This window comes from Corylus avellana, chromosome ca2, assembly GCF_901000735.1.
Source record: "Corylus avellana chromosome ca2, CavTom2PMs-1.0".
Taxonomy (NCBI): Eukaryota; Viridiplantae; Streptophyta; class Magnoliopsida; order Fagales; family Betulaceae; genus Corylus; species Corylus avellana.
In genome coordinates this window covers 36188762-36209213 of record NC_081542.1, presented here as the reverse complement: position 1 = coordinate 36209213, position 20452 = coordinate 36188762, and the positions used below count along the sequence as shown (strand labels likewise).

Genomic DNA, 20452 nt, shown 5'->3' with positions numbered 1-20452 from the left:
TTTCTTTTTTTTTGTTTCACAAGTAATCTTTGATTAATTCACAAGTACTAAAGCACTCAAACATCCTTAATGGTCTGCTGAGGGCCTAACACAAAACCAAAGACAAATTTTCATGTTGTCAATCCCCATCAACAAACTTCATTTTGATGTTTTTGAGTGTTTTTACGACATCTCTCATTTGCATCCTCTGTTCCGGTGCCTCTGCTGAGCAATCCATGGCCAGTCTCATAATGGAAAATATGCAATCCTGCTTAGCATCAAAACGCCGATCGTTTTTCTGTAGTAAGTTACCATCTACAACTTTAATTACTGCATGTGGCAACGACTCTTTTACCCAGCGTTTTAGGCTCATTTCTCCGCTAAACATTTCATCGGTGGGCTTCTTTCCTGTGAAAGTTTCCATCAACAAAATACCGTAACTGTAAACATCGCCGCTTGTGGAAATGATCCCTTGTGATCCATACTCTGCAGGTTTGATTAAAATTTAGTGCTAAAAGATAAATGTTAAATATTAATTAAATGATTAAATTTATAATTTTCTATCAATTTAAAATTTAGAAGTATTTGGTCATTTTATAAATTGTATCAAAGAAACTTTCTACATGATGTGGTTCTAACAAGGACATTAGAGATTTAAGGGCGATATTGTAACACCCTAGTCTCACATGAAGTCGGTATGCATTATGAGTGATTCTATGAAACTCCAAATTAAATGTTAAGGAAAACTTCATTTAAATTACGTGAACTTCTGTCACTTTTGCAACGTCCCCCCGAAGTTCAAAAACTCTCAATTTAGTATATCGAACTTTAAAACAATTTGAATCTCACCCATCCATTTTGGAATTTCTGTTAAATCCCAACAGAGGCTGTTGAAATCTCTAAAATACCATTCTTTAAATGTAATTGTAATTTAAGGGTAATTTTATAAATTTAATAAGGGTATAATGGTCATTTTATCATTTTTACTATTTGGTTTAACCCCAAACCCTAATGAGAGGGGTAAAATTGCAAAAAATTGAAAATTTAATACACTAAATTGAGAGTTTTTGAACTTAAAGGAAACATTGCAAAATTAATAGAAATTCAAGGAGATTAAGTGAAGTTTTCCTTATCGTTAGTTGTGAAGAAACATTACCTGGTGCGATATAACCAATAGTGGCAAGTGTCATGGTTTGGGTCATAGAATCTCCATCACCCAAGAGTTTGGAAATCCCAAAGTCACCAACATGCGCAATCATATCATCATTGAGGAGAATGTTGCTGGGTTTCAAATCACAATGAACAACAGGTACATGAGAACCATGATGGAGATACTCCAATGATGATGCAACATCTATCATTATGTTCATTCTATGTAGGATATCCAAGGAGTAGGTATGAGAATACAGCCACTTGTTGAGACTCCCATTCGGCATATACTCTAACACTAAGGCTTTAAAATCGTTGTTGCTGCAACAACTGATGATTTTGACAAGATTCCGGTGACGGATTCTGCGTAATACTTTGCATTCTGCATCAAAACTCTTGAATGATCCTTGAATATCTAGATTAAAGACCTTTACTGCAACACTCATCCCATCTGAAAGTGTTCCTCTGTACACAGACCCAAAGCTCCCTTTCCCAACCAAATTACTTTCACTAAATCTATCTGTTGCCCTTTCAAGCTCTAGGTATGAAATTCTTCTCCATGTTGCTAGAGTTGGAGCTTCTTGACTTGCTGATTTTGCATTCCTTTTTAGGGTTATTATCAGAAAAAGTATGAGAATTAGCACAAGTATTGCTGCTATCACAGCAGGTAGAATATATGCAAGCTTAACTGAAGTGTGTGCCTTTGACTGTCCAACAACTTGGCAGGGTGGAACTTTAAATTGGGGTGGACCACATAACCCTTCATTCCCCATGAATGATTGAGCTGAGAAGATAGCAATATCCATTCCAGATGGAATTTCACCACCTAATCTGTTGAAAGACACATCCAAGTGTTTGAGACAATGGAGTTTTTCTAGGGACTCTGGAATCACCCCTGACAAATTGTTATGGGATAGATCCAACACTTGCATGCTTATTGACTGACCAAATGACTGAGGAATATGACCTTGAAATTTGTTATGTGCTAAGGAGAGCCTTTCCAAATTTTGCAGGCCTCCAATGGCAGCAGGGATTTGTCCTGATAATTGATTCCATGACAAGTCTAAAAGTGTTACAACCTTCAAATTTCCAATATCTGAAGGCAGAGGGCCACTTAGAGAATTCAAAGACAAGTTTACTTGCATAAGATCTCCAAGGCTCCACAAGGATGGGGGTATCTTGGAAGTCAAATGGTTGGCATCTAAGAAAAGTTTTCGAAGTGAAGTAAGACTTTTCCAGCATGTTGGTAATGATCCATAGAGCTCATTGCCACTTAAAAACAATTCACCCAAATTACTTAGATCACAGATAACATCTGGGATGGATCCTTGCAGCCTATTGCCCTGAAGACACAAACCTTGGAGGTTTCTCATTCCCCTTACTGTACTTGGAATAGCTCCACCCAATTCATTGTTTTGTAGAGCCAGAACTAGCAAGTTGCTTAAATTACCAATCTGTTTTGGGATGGTGCCCTTGATGTTGCAGCCAAATGCTGAAAAGTACTGAAGGGATCCAGAGAAATTTCCTATGGAAATTGGAAGGGTACCATTCAGTTGTTGATTATCTGCAAGCATCAGCCTTGTCAACTTTCTGCAATTTGTCAAAGATGAAAGAAAACTCAATTCTAGAGTTGCAGATTCTCTGGTCAACAAATTGCCGGCCAAGTTGAGAACCTCCAGATGCCTTAAATTGGCAAGGGTATGAGGAATAGAGCCAGAGAAATAGTTTTCCTCCAGCTCCAGTTTAATGAGCTTGGAAGCATTTGAGATAGAGCTTGGGATTATTCCATCTATTTCATTGCCCCATAGGTAAAGCACCTCAAGATTTGGAACCCAGTTGCCTATGCCTGATGGAAGATGGCCTGAGAGAAAGTTCAAATATAGAGAAATGACTCTAATGGTTGAGTGATTGAAGATTGAGTATGGGATGACACCAGTTAAGCTGTTGTTGTTGATATCCAATTTCACCAAATTTGGGAGATTCCCAATATCAGAGGGTACTTCACCTGCCACAATTACAACGAATGCATACCTTATTTAACTACTACAATATTTCATATATTTTTATATGTGTTTGTTTCGGTGTAAAATCTATTCTGCTGGCAAATGTTTTAAGTTAGCTCCATTTGTTTCAGCGTAAGTTGGAAAATGTTTCCAGCTGAATTCATTTTTCGGGAGAATGATTTCAATTGAAAACATTTTTCAAAATTTCGCTCCTACAAAAACTAAACAAAAAATCATTATATTTTCATTCAATCATATTAAACTATAAATATCAAGTTTTATTCGCAACATATGTATTAATATACTCATATTAACAAATGTTGTCACCGTGCACAACAATGATGAATAAGACAAAATCTAAAAGAGAGAGTAAAAGAAAATCGAGACATAGATTTATATGGTTCGACAATGCTTACGCTCCATTCACTCCGACTACTCAATCAACCATACTAGTATTTCAGTATTACTCTCTATGCCTGAGAGAATATGAGCTACTTGTTCCAACAACAAACAATGATTTTAGGAAAAAAATGCAACATCAATCTCTATGGTTTACTTGATTTACATTCACCTTCCTATGGTATCAAAATGAACTCAGAGGTATACCAAAAAAATAATTTACTTCTTACAGTCAAATTTTGTCTACTAACTTAACATATTTCGTTAGTGTAATACTGATTTTAATAAGACATGTGTCACAATTCTATTGTTTATGATGTGTCATGCTGCCACAATATTATTAAACTCTTTTGATATATATATACACCATCCTGGTAGTGGTAGAGCTACATTTTGAGGATTTCCATCATTGTTTAGGCAAAGAGGGAAGTAGTATTTAAACTGATGAAGTGGGTTACGGTCGTACCTGTCAAGTTGTTTTCAAACAAATTAATTTCCTTCAGTGAAGTGCAGTTGCTTAAACTTGGTGGTATCCATCCTGCAAATATTTCAACAATTTATGGTAAACCATGAATTAAATCTGTCCATGCCATTTTAGTGAAGGATTGTCAAGTTAAGAAAATTAATGTGATGAAATTTATAATTTCTTTTTTATTAATCATCTCAATAAAAAATTACAAAAAATAAAATTAAACATATAATTCAGCTACTACTAACAACTTTTTTCTTTTTTTTTTTTCCTAACTAAAAGGGTAGGTGGAGAAGACCATAGTAGCGTCTATCCGTTGGAAGCCGTACATGATGGGTCTAGATGGTGGGAACTGTAGGTATTCTCTCAAGTTCGACTGAGTCATAACCTGACTTAGCCCATCCAAAGCATCAATAGAAATTAAGGTGATTTACACATATCATGCATGAAGATTCTCATTACGGAATTCAAACCTATGCCATAAGTGTATACCTAACTACTTTGAGAATTTTCTTACACCATTGAACCAATCTTGGATGGTCCAACAACTTGATAAATAAACTTTGAGAAAACTTCACTCAACCTCTTTATATTGTCACTGCTTTTGCAATTACTTTCATAAACTTCAAAAACTCTCAATTTAGTATATCTATTTTTTAATATATATATTTCAAAGATTCAAACATGTGTATTTTTGCAAATTTCGATAAATCTTAACTAACGCCTAAATTCCTACAATTTTTTTTTTTCTTTTTTTCCTAAAAAGTATAGGGATATTTTGGGAATTCTGACACTAGATAATTATAAATGCAATGAAAAAGTGAAGTTTCTGTAGATGGGTGGATGGGGCGTGGAACCTGTAAGCATGTTGTGACCGAGATTGATTATTCGCAGTTCCGACGAAGTGTTGAACAGAGATGGCGGAATGGTTCCCCTGAAACTGTTGCAACAAAGATACAACTCTTCAAGCTTAGGCAACAACCCAAGCCATGATGGTATCTCTCCATCGAGATTGTTCTCTCCAAAGCTGATGACTTGCAACCCACGTAAAGAAGCCAACTCGGCGGGCAGGGAGCCATGGAAACGGTTGGCTCTGAAGGATAAATGTGTCAGGAATGAGAGGTTTCCCAGGTGTGGAGGAATGGTTCCGTTAAGACCCATGTAAGAGAGATTCAAGGCTGTTACTCTGTGGTGGTTTGTGTCGCAGGTGATCCCAACCCAGTTGCAGGCGGAGCCGGCTGCAGACGACCAGTTGGTTGCCAGGATTTTCTTCGGGTCATCGGTGATGTGGGCTTTGAGGACAAGAAGAGCGGATTGGTCTGTGGTGATGTTGGTTCTCACTGCTGCAGCCAGATAACAGTGGAGCATCACCAACAAGTACAACATAAAATAGATGAGGGAGGCAGAAATCTCCATGGGTTCTTCTTGGAGGTTGAGAGGAATTAACTATGGGTGGGGGATGTATATATTATATATGAATGGATTATGGAGCAATTAAACAAGTAATTTTGCTGACATGTCAACAAGAAAAAAAGGAACGAAGAAAAAAAAACAGAAGGTGGTGGGGGGTGGTGGGGGGGAGGACTATCAACCTCGAATTAACTTATCTCAATAGGAAAGGATTCTAAAATTAAAATAATAACATGTTGTGACATAATTGCCCACTACTTTTTCTTTCTTTGGCTTTTTTAACTTTTATGGTCCACCTAAAAATGACAGATGATGATTAGAAGTTAGAACAGCGAAGAGCATACTGTTTTTGGTGGGATCAATTCATAAAACTACATTGCCTAGAGAAGTCTTATCATATAAGTTTTTTTTGGAAAATTATATAGTTTTTTTTTTATGATTCCATGAAAATGTTTAGTTTTTTTTTTTAAAAAAAAAAAAAAAAATCAGAAAATTCTCTTTTGAAATTACTTTCTTGGAGTTAAAAACTCTTAGTTAAGGCTTTCAAACTTTTTTTTTTTTTTCAATTATTTATTTTTGTTACGATTTTCAGTTAAATCTTGTCAAAATTTTAAAATATTACTTTTTTTTTTTAAATAAAAAGTATTGCAAATATGTTTTTGTTTATAAAAAAAATAAATGCCTAACTCTTTACAGGTATTTTGAAAATTTTGAATAAATTTAACGAAAAGTAAGGTGATTGAAGAAATTGAAAGTTTGATACCCTTAATTGAGAATTTTTAAATTTTGGTGAGTAGTGTTAGTAGAAGTTTAGGAGAGTTTTATAAAGTTTTCCTTAATTATTATTATTATTATTTAAAAAAAAAGTAAAACAGGCAAGAAAACTTAACAAACATGTGGACAAAGGGGGAAAGGGGCCCTTAAAGAAGAAACACAATGAACAAGGACAAACTTCCGTCATGGAAACTCAAGCAACGGTCAATTCCTCAACAAGGCAACATTCGCAACAAGACAAAGTGATCAGGCAACACCAATGGCTAGGCTCCTAAGTTCTAACAACCTCACGCTTGGCACTCTCGCGTCTCGCCTCAGTTATTGCTTTGTTGGCTCTCCCTCCGACTCTTTCTTGTTCATCTGTCAAACTCCTCAGTACACTACTTTTGTTCTCATTTATGTTGATAACAACTTCATCGTTGGTTTTTTTTCTTAAGAGCACTAGTAATAAATGTCCTATATATGTTATTCTCTTTCTTATATTTAGAAAAAAATTTAAAAAAAAAACCACAAAAACTTACTCACATCAAATTCTCTACATTTAACAAACCCTAAAAAAAAAATGTTAATGGTATAGGGAAAGGGAAAGATAAAAAAATCTACTATGAAATATATTTTTATAGGAGAACAAAAAGTAGTTTTATGTTCTAAACTTAAGGAAAATTAAAGAAAAGCTGCTACTAGCGCTCTAAGGGATTGCCACTCTTCCGCATGGAAGCTATTCTCTTACAACAACGCTACATTCTTGATTTGCGGACTCTGTAAGAGTAACTTGTTCCCTCATCTCCGGTGATCCACTCACTGATCCCCCATCGAATGGGAAATGGCAAATGAAAGAACAAAGATGTTTAATTGTAACTTGAGTACTCCGGTGGCATGTGACCAAATCTCCGTTGATCAACTTAACAAAGGGGAAATGAAAAATGTTAGATTATAAGTTATAACAATTGGATAGCCTAGAACATGTGATTAATTACAAACATTGAAAATCTAGGGTTTGTCAACAGAACGAAGAGGGAGTGAATACATTTATCATAATTATTTTTCTTTATTTATTCAAATGTTCATATGGGTTAGAGCAATCTTTGATTCTTGGCAATTTCGTTGAGCCATTTTACCAAAAAAGCCCACATCCGACTAGCCTATGTGAGAGCTGTAGCTCAATATAATCTACCTAATAAAATAAAATAAAATAAAAAATAAAAAACCAATCTTGTTCTTTCTCTTAGTAGATAAATAAATAATATTTTAAATAAAAAATAAAAAAATTTGATAAAAATAATCGTGCATGCACTTCCAATTGTATATATTATCTTATGTGATAGCGAAAATTACCGTTAAACTGAAAGGTATATTATATATAACATTTCCCTATTTATTTTATCCCAATCCATTGGAATGAGATTAAGGTGTTGTTTGTTAAACAATATCACATTCCCTCACATTATTCATCTCATTTTTTTAAAAATCAACATCAAAATATTTTCACTTTTTATATCACATCATTCATTTTTTACTACTATTTAAATAAAAAAATCACTATAAAACAAAATTTTTTTACTTTTTAATACAACTTTTTCACTTTTTTTTATACTAATTATTACACTCATTTTTTTTTCTCACCAATCATGAACAATACATTGTAAAGCCATTGTTGTTTACCAAACAAGCCCTAATAGTTTTCTCCTATCCCTATCCATTGGATAATTCAAGAGTCTACGTCACACATTTGTCTATCTTCTTTTTCTGAGAAGATAATTGAAGTTAATTATTAAAGTATTGACTAAGACGTCGACTTCAATCAAATTCAACTTTATCTCCATGTTTTCTCCGTTTATTTCTTTTGTAATCCTCAGGATACTACAACAACTTGCAATTCCTCAAATCTCAATCGTTTATAGTATTTAAACACCTAAGATTTAAACACATCATCAATTCTTAAAAAAATAAAAAAAATAAAAGGTTTGAGAGGAGTACAACTAATTGGGGTGTAATGGTTTGGTCATTCTAAAACATCCGATGGAGGTGGTTGGCTTGAGGGTTGTCGACGACTCTCAAAATTGTTCGAGAGTAACCCGACCACTTCATCTCTTTTTTAGTTGTGGCGGACTACCCCAAAAAATGCTTGAGAGTTTTTGGGCTTGAGACTGAATTGTCTAAATTTATAAATGATGTCAAGAGATATAATATAGATAATCCAATAATTATATTATAAATATTACAAGGTTGGTGAATATAAATTTTTTAAGTTCATAAATAACGTACTATTAGTTTATGTAATGGACTCTAACAATATAATCTTAATAAAAATTAAGTTTACTATGATTAGCCCGAATTTGCAAGGAAAAAAAAACGTATAAAATTTTCAATGATGACATTTATTGTGCATGAATAAAGAATATGCACTACTCATACAACTTGCAAACAAGTTTATGGTTGTTTGAAAATAAAATAAACCAACCTTCAATATATAATTTAGTATTGTGAAGAGTTTGAACTTGGGTCATACTCAAAATAAAATACAACAAACTAATTTGAGAAAACTTCATAAAACCTTTATGAACTTGTACTTGTTTTGACACTAATCCTCAAAGTTTAAAAATTCTCAATTAAAGGTGTAGAACTTTCAATTTCTTTCAATTATCCCATTCTGTTAGGATTTTTTTGTTAAATTTTGTCAAAATTTTCAAAATATCCATTTTTTTAATAAAAATAATTGCAAAGATTTTTTTTTTTAAAAAAATAATAATAATAAACCCCCTGAATCTTTAAAATATTTTATTTTATTTTTATGTAATAAAAAAAATAGTATTTTGAAAATTTTGACAAGATTTAACGAAAAATTCTAACGGAATAAGATAATTGAAAGAAATTAAAAATTTGATAAGAATTTTTAAACTTTTGGAGGGTAGGAGTGTACGTAGAAGCTCATTGGGGTTTGTGAAATTTTTCCAATTAATTTTAAATTTTTGATACATGACTTGACTCATCAATTCAGTTCAATTATAGTCGTTGCTTTAACAAAGTTAGCACGTGTAAATTCCGCTACCTAATTATTAAGTCTTAGATCAGTTGATAGACTCGAATCTTGACTAAAAATATTGAGAGTATGGTCCCTCACATATTCTATGATCATTCATGGTTGTTGTATGGCTCGACTTTTTCTATTTTTCAACAAAGCGAAAGTGAATTTTTGAACAAGCAATGACGAGAGATATACTAGAATCTAATAAAAATTTTATATTTTGCCTATAAAAGTCTATGTGGCAAGATGTCATATCATTTTTTTTTTGTTGTCTTTTTTCCTCCACCAAAAATATAATATGGCAACCTACCACATAAATTTTTATAGATAAAATGTTGAGTTTTTATTAAATTTCAGCATTTCTTTATTTTTTTTGGGGGGAAAATTTCTAGAAGAGGATAGGACAAGTTGCATGGACCATGCAACACGTGAACCATATATTTCACAAAAAAAAAAAAAAAAAAAAAAGGGTAACATATTACTTTGTGGGTGGAGAGGATGATGATGGGACCGACATAATAATTGTTAAATTATCATCTATTTTTTTATTAGAGAAATGTATTACCAATGTTTTTTCTTTAATAATAAATAAATAAATAAAAAATAAAAAGAGTTTAACCAATTATAGATAAACAAAGAAAATCGTTTCCATGAGGGGCCTCCTATTTTGGTCCCATTGATAAATGGATATTTGCTTTGCTCCCATTTTATTTAATGAAATGATAGTACTAAATTAGTTTTAATTTTAGTAATAAATTAGGCTGTTATTGGTTTATTTCAAATACCGGCACCAAGCAAACATCCATGAACATTTTTTTATGTAGTCTTTTGAACCGGGTGAAAAGACGGTTAGTGGTTAATGGTTATTAGCGGTTAGTAAAATTCACTAATTACCTCTGCTAACCGCTTAGGCGGTTAATCGGCAGTTAGCGATTAGTAACTCTAATAACTGCTAGCTGCTTTCTAAAAGAAAAACTTAATTTTTCTTTTTTCCAAAAAAAAAAAAAAAAACCGAAACAATGTCATTTCTATGGTAATACGATAATATCATATTACATATGACATCATTTCTAAATTTTTATACATTTTTATATATATTTAAAATTTTAAACTAAAAAATGACATTGTTTCAAGCATATATATGTATATATATAGGCAGTTAGTGGTTAACGGTTAACGGTTTATGGTTTTGAAAAAACCTAAAATACTAACCCCCCTTTTCACCTCTAGTCTTTTGGGTTCTTCTTTAGTGGTAGATGTAGGTGTTTAATACCAAACTACCAACCTGAAAATCCTCATCTTCAATTTTGTTTTTTATTCAGCTTTTGTATTTAATTTCCATTATAATACGAGTTTCTTTATGGTATCATACTAGCCACCTGTAATCATCACAAAAAAAAAGTACACTTTTTTTGTTTTGTTTTGTTTTGTTTTTGTTTTGTTTTGTTTTGTTTTTTTTTAATTTAAACCCAAGCTTTAAAAATCTTTCATCTTCAATTTGAGGGAATGCTAAAATATAAGATATGGTTCTATAAGAGCATCTCCAGCAGTAAGAGGTATTCTATCCAGTAAAAAAACACAATTCTCTATTTTAGCTACTTATTTTTTAATGCCAAGTCCAACAGATTCTTTATTTCATTATCTATTTTTTTTAAATATTATTTTTTAATCTTTTTTTTTGGATCCGCGATCGCTTTTGCATCATCTTGTAAATTGCAATAGAATTGATTTATGTAGCATACTTGTGTGCTATTTTTATTTTTTCATTTTTAGTTTGTCAATTATATGCATACTATTCAATTTTTTTGGTGAGTTTTTAGTGATTCAAAAGACTTGAATTTGTATCATAAATTTATGAACAGAGAAGAGAGAAGGGAGAGAAATGTTGAGGGAGGGAGAGAAGAGAGAAGAGAGAGAGAAACGTTGAGGGAGGGAGAATAGAGAGAAAATAATGCATGTGGGAATAATATTATATTCAACAATCTAGTGTGCTACAATGAATATCAATATGAAGTATTTACTGTAGCAGTTAAGGTATAATAACTAATATGAAGCTATTCTGCTGGAGCAAAAAAAAAAGACAAAAATAGCTAAATGTAGCTAATATCTCATTTTTAACTACACTGCTGGAGATGCTCTTATTCTTTATAGGATAATTTTGATGGTAATTGATTATATATCATACTTAGCTTTATCCTTACCTATCCAAATTCTTCAATAAATAGAAGTCTTTTGTATTGTAAACCTAATAAAGAAATAAGAGCAAGATATTTCATAGTGGTGGGTATAGGTATCTAAGACTGAACCATCCATAAATCCTTATTTCCAATTTCTCACTTTGTTATTCTTTATCTCCATTTTCTCTATTTATTATTTTGTATTTAGTTTCCATTCTATTATGAGTTTCTTCACTACTTTCCAAGCACACTCAACAAAAAAACAAAAAAAAAACAAAAAAACCAATTTGTGACATTTGGGATAATGATGTTTTCGGAAAACGTCACTAAAATGCAGTGTTTTATTGTAGCGACATTTTTACTGTTGAAACGTCTCAAATTTTGAATCAAGTCACTATGTTTAAAGGCATTTTGAAAATGTCTCCATGCAAACGTCACTACATCAATAGTGACGTTTTTAAGCTAAAACCGTCACATTCCACGTGTCACTATTTTGGCTTTTTTGGCTTTTTTTTTTTGTTTTTTTTTGTTTTTTGTAGTGAGAGGAATGCAAAAAGACAAACAAAAGGTTGAAAATACTGCAACAACTTATATTAGTTTTAAACCTTTGAAAATGTAGCCTCTAACATGGCATCTGAGTGGTAATTTGACGTACAGGTTACAGGTACTCCAATTTCCTATATCAAAGTTCTTGATTTTCAAAATCAAAGATCAAGAGCAAAAACTTTCCCATATAAGTTTATTTCTAGAACTTCATGAACAATCTGATTAAAAAAACAAATTCATGATTTTATTGGTCTAGTTGGATATAGAGGAAACAAATGTAATGTGAACCATTCATATTGCTGCGTACAATTAACTATTAGGATTGTAATTCAGAATCATTAACATACAAATTAGTGTTGAAAACACAAACTATACAACTAAAATTCTCTCTAGAAAATTTTGTACTTGCTCCGCTGGAATAAAAACTTTGACCAGTAGTAGGAGCGGATCAGGTCAGCCCAAAGATTAAAATGTAACACAATAAACAAAATCACAGGGGCACTGGCTAGTGAGGCAAGAAGATATGGAACCCAAACAAATTTGTAGTCAAAGATTAGAAAGATGGCAGCAATAAAGGCCAAGACCATGGTTGTTATGGCAAAGAAGAGTGTTGGGAGCCCGAACATCAACCTTGCATGCAATGACGTGACAAACTCACTTTCTGAGTAGCTTGAAGTAAGAAGGGAGAGCAGCAAGACTATTGAAGCTGCCGAAGTGAAGAGTGAGACTGCATTTGAGAGGATAAAAATCATAAACCACTGGTCTTTACTGAAAAATGGAGTGTTTGTTATATTACTGCTGGCACCAGGTACAGTGAGGGCTGCAGCAAACACCACGGTAGAAATGAGAGTTGCTACAAGCATGCATGAATTGGATGTCTCCTTCATGTCTTCTTTCCCACCTTTAAGTAAACGTTCATGTGTCTCAATGAATATTTCTCTTGGTGTCTTCCCTTCTGAATTTTTCATATACCTCTGCGAAGGTCGAACAATCTTTTCCACTTCCTATAATGATAGGAATAACAAAGTTACATTACATAATAGATATAAGATAAAGCTACATGCCATTGTAAATAAAAAATGGAATACCTTAAACCACAATAGCTCTCGTTGCATCTGAAGATTTGCACGTGGTGCTCCAAGTCTTTCGACATGTGGCAACATTCCAGCTAAGTGGAACATGTTGTTACCATCCTTGTCATCATTTCCTACTATGTAATCTTTCATGGTTCCTATGTTATATATCAAATTAAATATATGTTCTTGCCGATGCACAACTGCGACATGAAATACACTTCTACCTTTTTCATCAACTTCCCATAATAGATCAGGATACTTGCGAAGAAGTACAGCTAAAAACTCTACATTTCCCGACATTGCAGCATCGAAAAGTATTACTGAAGGCTTCGTTATTAGTTTTGAAATTTCATCATTTGGTCGCTCCAGAATTTGCTCCCAAAGGCTTTCAAGTAATTCGTGAGGCACTTTTGGCGTCGAAGCTTCCCTGTAGAAGCTTTTGAAGTCTGGAAGCAGGATTTAAGTCACTACAAAAATTACCTTTAACAAAGAGAAATTGAGAAAAAAAAAAATCTTCACATAATGAAAGCATTAAAAGCAAAAAAAATAATGGATAAACCACTCTTAATTTCTTCCCTAGTCTACTGCTCTACTTTCATTTTCACAAACTTTGAATTGCTTCAATTCATCCTCTAATGCAAAGTTTCAGTTTCAATGTAGGGTTAAATGCATTTTCAGTACCTATGCTTTATACCAGAATCAAATAGCCACCTCGATTTTAAAAAATGTCACAAATGATACCTATGATAAGCAAATAAACCCATTTACGGTACTTAATTATGGTAAACAAATAAACCTACTTTGTGTAGCGATAACTTATGGTACTTCATGTACCAGTATTTTATGATATGTTGTGTATAGCTATGTTACTGTTAGAGTATATTTGAATGACCCTAAAGTTAGGGATTTGATTATGATTGATGAAGATTAGATTAGCCTAATTTAGGGGTTTGATTATGATTTGATCACCCTAAATTAAGGGATTTTATTAAGATTACATTTATGTGTAAGCTCTATAAATAGAGCATTATGTATTGTAAACAATCCATTCAATAAGAGCTTAATGTAGCCCTTTAGGCTTTATCTGTGGATGTAGGTCGTTGACCGAACCACGTTAAAATCTTTGTGTCTCTTTTATTTAAATTCCGCTATTATTTTATTTTTCCATTTGATTATAAATTTCTTCATGGTATCAGAGCTGTTGGCTAACGCCAAAATTCGATCCTAACTATGCTGTGGATTTCATTTCTTTTTGCCTATCATGATTCTTCTCTTGCGGTGCTCACAAATTTTCAAGTGAGAATTTTTTGCAAAGATCGACATCTTGAAGGCAATGAGGGATTCAAAGAGCATCCACAAATCGATGGGGCAATTGGGTGAATTTTTATTAATTGATTTGGTAGAAGATTGTTCATTCTATTATTGTATATCAAAAAAAAAAAAAAAAAAGTATGTTGCTGATGCAATGCGTGAGAGAAAACAAAACCAAAAAAAAAAAAAAAAAAAAAAAGGCCAAGTTGCCCATCCATTGGCCCATAGTTGGCCTATTTTGCTCGGCTTTGTGGTATTGTTTAAAACCCAGGCCATTTCAGCCCATAGTTGGCTCTCACTTCATTCCAAAGTTAGCTCTCCTTTTATATGGCTATGTGGTATTGTTTAAAACCCAGGTCCAGCCCACAGTTGGCTCTCATTTTAGCCTAAAATTGGCTCTCCTTTTTGGTCTATAGATGACCCTTTTTTGTATTGTTTTGCTATCTCAAAAAAAAAAAAAAAAAAAAATAGTCAAATTCAAGGTTTCAGGATCTTCCACCTTGAGTTTGAGGGAGGATGTTAGAGTATATTTGAATGACCCTAAAGTTAGGGATTTGATTATGATTGATGAAGATTTGATTAGCCTAATTTAGGGGTTTGATTATAATTTGATCACTCTAAATTAGGGGATTTGATTAAGATTACATTTATGTATAAGCTCTATAAATAGAGCATTATGTATTGTAAACAATCCATTCAATAAGAGCTTAATGTAGCCCTTTGGGCTTTATCTGTGGATGTAGGTCGTTGACCGAACCACGTTAAAATCTTTGTGTCTCTTTTATTTAAATTCCGCTATTATTTTATTTTTCCATTTGATTATAAATTTCTTTAGTTACATATCACCCATGATGAGGTTCCAGTATTGTAAGATCGATCACTTCTATCGTACGAGGGTTAATATATGAGTCTCCATATGAGGGTTAATATATGAGTATGATGACGTGGTAAAATGGGAATATGATGTGATGAGATGAGATTGTGCTTGTGATGTAAAAACAAAATGTGCAAAAGAATTATGTCTTAAATTCAAATCTTTTTATGCCACAAAGAGAAATTATCATGACTCATGGCATTCGCAATCAAATATTTCTAAAACCATTTTGTGAAAACCTTTTAAAAGGGCATGGTATTATGAAAAGCAATTTGAAGTCTAGCGTAAGCGCTTATTTCATGGCTTACTTTATGTGATGTTCACTTACTAAGTCGTAAATTTAAGGGTGTTGATTGTTTCACAATTTAGCAAGTATTAGATCGAGTTGGAGCTTAGAGAAACGTACATGAGCTTGTACATCTTTCCACGATCTTTAGCCCATCTCTGCTTGTCATGTCTTCCTTTTGAGCCAACACATGCAAGGCTGTTTTCTCATTCTCATCCCGTTCACAAGCCATTGTTGGATCTCGTTCCAATATTTTCGATGCTAAATCTACATAACATTTTTTATATATTGTGGTCAGAAAACATTCTTATTCATTGCCATGCCAAGTGGAAATAAAGAATGTAGTCATACCATAGAGATTGTTGGAAAGGGAAATAAAGAAGAGCCTAATCCGTTCATTGCGATTTAGAAGGGCAAAATCAGTTTTGGGGTAAAGATATTGAGCCATTTTCTCCTGTCCAGCTTCAGCTGCCATGCCAAGTGGTACAAATCCCCTAGTGCCACGTATCATTGTCAGCTCCTTATTCTTTGCTACAAATAACTCTGCAATTTCCATCATTCCAGACACAACAGCAATACAAAGGGCTGTGTCATGATTGTCGTTTAGTATAGCTGCCTCTTCCACTGTCATAAAATCTAGCAATTCTTTCACAAAATTTATGCATTTTGCAGTAACTGCTATGTGAATAACTGTATCTGCTGATTTTGTCAACTTGGCATAAAGCATCTCTCGATCTTCACTAAGGATTTTCTTAGCAATTTCCCACTTACAATTTAGTGCAGCCAGATACAAGGCCCGGCATTCCTCTCTCTTTCTCCCTGCAGAGTTTTGAGTATCAGAGTCTTATTGTACTAGTGTTTCTTTTTCTTCTTTTTTATTCTTTTATTTGTTAAAAGCGGTATATATACAAGAAGTTTCTATTTTTTTTTTTTTTTTTGTTCTATTTTAGATTTTTTCTTTGTGGGTGAATGAATTTTATTAACAACCAAACAAAGAAAACTACACACTGCAGCTGCCATCAAGCCCAAAAAAAAAAAAAAAAAAACCCACTAGAGAGGGCTAAACAAAAGCAACTCACAAAAGAAACAAATCCAGGAAAAAAAAAAAAGCATTTATCTGAAATGCATCATCAGCAAAGCAGAGCCAACACAAAGACAGCTTCTCAAAAAGCCAACAAAAACTCAAATCCAGCAACCAACAACCCCTGAAAATGCAGAGCCAACAACAAGCAAGCAACCAAGTGGCCGGCAACGAAGACATGCAGTATCTCAAAAAGCAAATGAAACCTTAAATCAAAGTAGAACATAACTAAACATATTACATTTGCAGCACAAGAAAGATGGAGAAAACAAAATTACTCTGCAGTGCACAATCCCGCTTGGAAGGAAAATGAGCTCGGTTTTGCAAACTGGTTTCCACAACAATATCAACTTGTGCCATTGACAACAACACACAGCTACATTTGAAAAGTAAGTTTCTGTGAGTTCAAAGCAGCCGGCTTCATTGTGAGAGACGTTAAAGTTGTGGACTCACCTCAAATTTCCACAATAGAGTTGAGCTTATGAGAAAGAGGAGAGAGTAATCACTTTGTTGTTATGAGCTTATGAGCTTATGTGAATCAGATCACTTTGTTGTTATCTCCATTCTATTGGACAATGCAGGAATCCATCACGTCACACATAACACATAAAGCCTATAGCCTCCTTTTGAAGAGATAATTGAAGGCATTATCTTCTTTTTCTGTGAAGAAAAGTGAAGTTATTAAACTACTGGTTACTTTTTCTTGACTAATATATACTTGGGTCGACTAATATATACTTGGGTCCACTTCAATCTAATTCGACTTTATTTCTGTAAGGAAAAAAATTTCTTGTGAGTCCCACTCAATAATTCAGTTGTGAGTAGATCGAAGATATATAATCCAGCTGTCATAGGAAAATAAGTCAAGATCCTCTCCTTACAAAAACACGACATAAATACATAATTTGGAATACAAATTTCAAGATATCAACACAAAGTTTTACAAAGAATTAGATAAAAAAAAAAAAATTCCTATAAAAAAGACTCAAAGCATCAGGTAAAGATGAGTTTTTGGGAGATACTTATATTATTCTTAGAATAACATAGTAACTTAAACATCGAAGTATCTAGTCCTTTCAAAGACCTCCAACAATGTCCATGTATTGCTGTCTGTGTGGAAGTACTTATTACATCAAAGCAAGTTCTTTGCGGTTCACGAGAAGTATTTGGCTCAAACCTACCTTATTTACTGTACATGAATAAATATGTATTAATCAGGCAACTTAATTGCCAACAGGTTCCTTGTGGTTTAAAAATAAAATAAACTAACCTTAAGAGCCTGTTTAGGATTGCGTTTGAGAAATAGAGTTTTTAAGTCAAAAAGAGTTTTTAGGCAAAAGCTTTATTTTTAAGCTTTTGCCAAAAGTGTGTTTTGACTATTTTTATGCTTTTTAGACCCTTAAAAGCGCTTTTAATGTTTTTATCAAACAAGTATTTTTTTCTTCAAACGGACTTTTTGAGTATTAAAAGCATTTTTATCCCCTCAAACACAATCTCAAACAAGCCCTAAATATATATATAATTTAAATTTGTGATGAGATTGAACTTGGGTCATATTCAAAATAAAATATAACAAATTAATTTTTAATTTTTGATACTCGGTTCGACTTGGTTCAATTTAATTATTTGTTAACATAGTTACTAGTTAGCATATGTAAACTCGAATTTTGACTAAAAATTTAAAACGTATATTCACTTGTCAATTAAGGGTGTGTTTGTGTGATTTTAAACCAAATCGTATAAAATTAATTGTTTAAGATTGCGTTTTTAAAAATTGCAATTTGCAAAACGCATAATTTATGCATTTTCAATTCGCAGGTAAAGAGGTTCTTTTTTGAAAACATACAATTTTTAAGGCTAAACTGTGATTTGAAACAAGAATCTGCGATTTTGTCAAAACGTTTAATTATGTTTTTAAAAATTACGATTTTTAAATCACATATTTTTAGATCGTTATTTTTAATTCATACCGTTTTTAAATTGCAAACTCAAACCAATCCTCAGATTATGTACAAAACACATCAAAAGTCCTGTTGTCCACCACATTCAAATTCTTTCACTTTAAAATGCTAAATCTTGGTGAATTACAGGAAAAGGAAATGGAATCATTGACGATCTTGTGTGTTATGAACATCCATGGCTGTTGTAGGGCTCGACTTGTTCTATTTTTCCACAAAGCAAAAGTCAATTTGGGACCAAAAACTGATGAAATAGGACATGTTGCATGAGCCGTGCAACACATGAGTATCTGTAAAAGTAACATTTTTTTAGTGGTTTATTATTAAAGTAATGATTAAATAATTAAATTTATCTTTTTTCATTAGTTTAAGTTTTTGGGACAAATAATAACTTAACATTTATTATCACCAGATTGAAATTCACAACAATTAGTTGTCCAAGGATTTGTTTGGATTTAGAACTTTAAAAACTACGATTTAATGATAGCGATTTTAAAATGTCTTATTTGAAAATTTTATTTTTAAAAATGAAATTAAGTGTTGGCGAAAATGCAGTTTAACCTTTAAAATTGTGTATTTTCAAAAAGGAACCTCCATGTCGGCGATTTAAAAATTCCGAAAATATGCAATTTTTTTTTTCTGCGTTTTCAAATCACAATTTTTAAAAACGTAATCCCAAACAATTCATTTTCTCTTATTTGTTTCAACACATTTTTTTTTTCTTCATATAATTCACATGCACCCAAATTATTATTGTAATAGAGCTTATATAAAATTTGTCTGTTCGAATAAATAGTCTGACAATTCAAAATTTATTTAAATAGTGAATTTTCATGAATTCTCTCCTAATAAGTTATAACTACTTAAATTGATAGTAACTTAAATCAATAATATAATTGCTGCAAATACCGTAAATGACCTACACACGCTTTCTTTTCTATTAGAAAAATTAGTTTCTTTATTCAAGGATGGGACACGTTGAGCCACACAGCACATGGATCTCGATCGCAAAAGTGACGAGTAATGATATTGGCTACACTGGCGTGTGTGAACAGTACACACGCCGGTAACGTGGCACATGCCACGTTTGCCGAAATAAAAAAAAATAAAAAAATAAAAAAAATTTCAAAACCTGCTTCAAACCTTTCCCCCTAGACTCATTTTTTCATTTCCCCCCACTTTCTTCCCAAACCCATTCCCCCGCCCCCCCCAAAATAAATAAATAAAAGCTACTTTGCGCATGTAGCTTGTATGTTTCTGATATCATTAGGGTTAAATACTTTTTTCGTCGCACGTTATTTAACAATTTTATTTTTTGTCACTTTGGTTTTATTTTGTACCATAGATAATATATCGATGATAGATAAAAATAAAAATATACTTTCGTTCAACTTCCATCAAAAAATTAACGAAAATTCACATAAACATTCATAAAAAATTATCAGAGGCCATGGGGGTGGCCGAGCCACCCCCAACATCCTTGGGGGTTGTTTCGACCACTCCATTTTGCAAGTAGGGGGTGGCCAAACTACCCCTAAACCAGCCAGGGGTGGCTCGAGCCACCCCTATTTTGGCCAAAGGGATGGCTCAAGCCACCCTTTTTTTTTTTTTTTTTCCAATTTTTTTTTTAATTTTTTAATAATTTTAGTTTAAAAATTTTCTATGTTTTTATTTTTAATCATGTATACAAATACATGTTGATTTTTTAAGAGTATTGACGTGGATTTCCGTTAACTTTTGGACGAATGTACCATCTCTGTTTCTTGTCATTATCGATGTATCGTCTATGATTCAAAATCAAACCGATGTGGCAAAAAATAAATTTGTTAAATCACATGAACATAAAGGTATTTGACCCATCTGAGTAAACAAACTTTGTCCATGCCTTCCATGTCAAAATTTGATTTAATTTAGCACCCTACCATAGCATATCAT

General features: G+C 32.7%; 2 protein-coding genes across 2 annotated transcripts; both read right to left on the bottom strand.

The window, feature by feature from the left end:
* Window positions 1-14: 14 nt before the first annotated feature.
* Window positions 15-5436, bottom strand: LOC132171810 (receptor kinase-like protein Xa21). The gene is made up of 4 exons (XM_059583214.1): window positions 4857-5436; window positions 3997-4068; window positions 1136-3133; window positions 15-465 (listed from the first exon to the last, which is right to left on the bottom strand). The coding sequence occupies exons 1-4, from the start codon at window positions 5413-5415 to the stop codon at window positions 119-121; spliced, it is 2976 nt and encodes a 991-aa protein (XP_059439197.1). The 5' UTR covers window positions 5416-5436; the 3' UTR covers window positions 15-118.
* Window positions 5437-12320: 6884 nt separating this feature from the next.
* LOC132169676 (ankyrin repeat-containing protein ITN1-like) lies at window positions 12321-13307 on the bottom strand. The gene is made up of 2 exons (XM_059580670.1): window positions 13020-13307; window positions 12321-12935 (listed from the first exon to the last, which is right to left on the bottom strand). The coding sequence occupies exons 1-2, from the start codon at window positions 13305-13307 to the stop codon at window positions 12321-12323; spliced, it is 903 nt and encodes a 300-aa protein (XP_059436653.1).
* Window positions 13308-20452: the final 7145 nt, after the last annotated feature.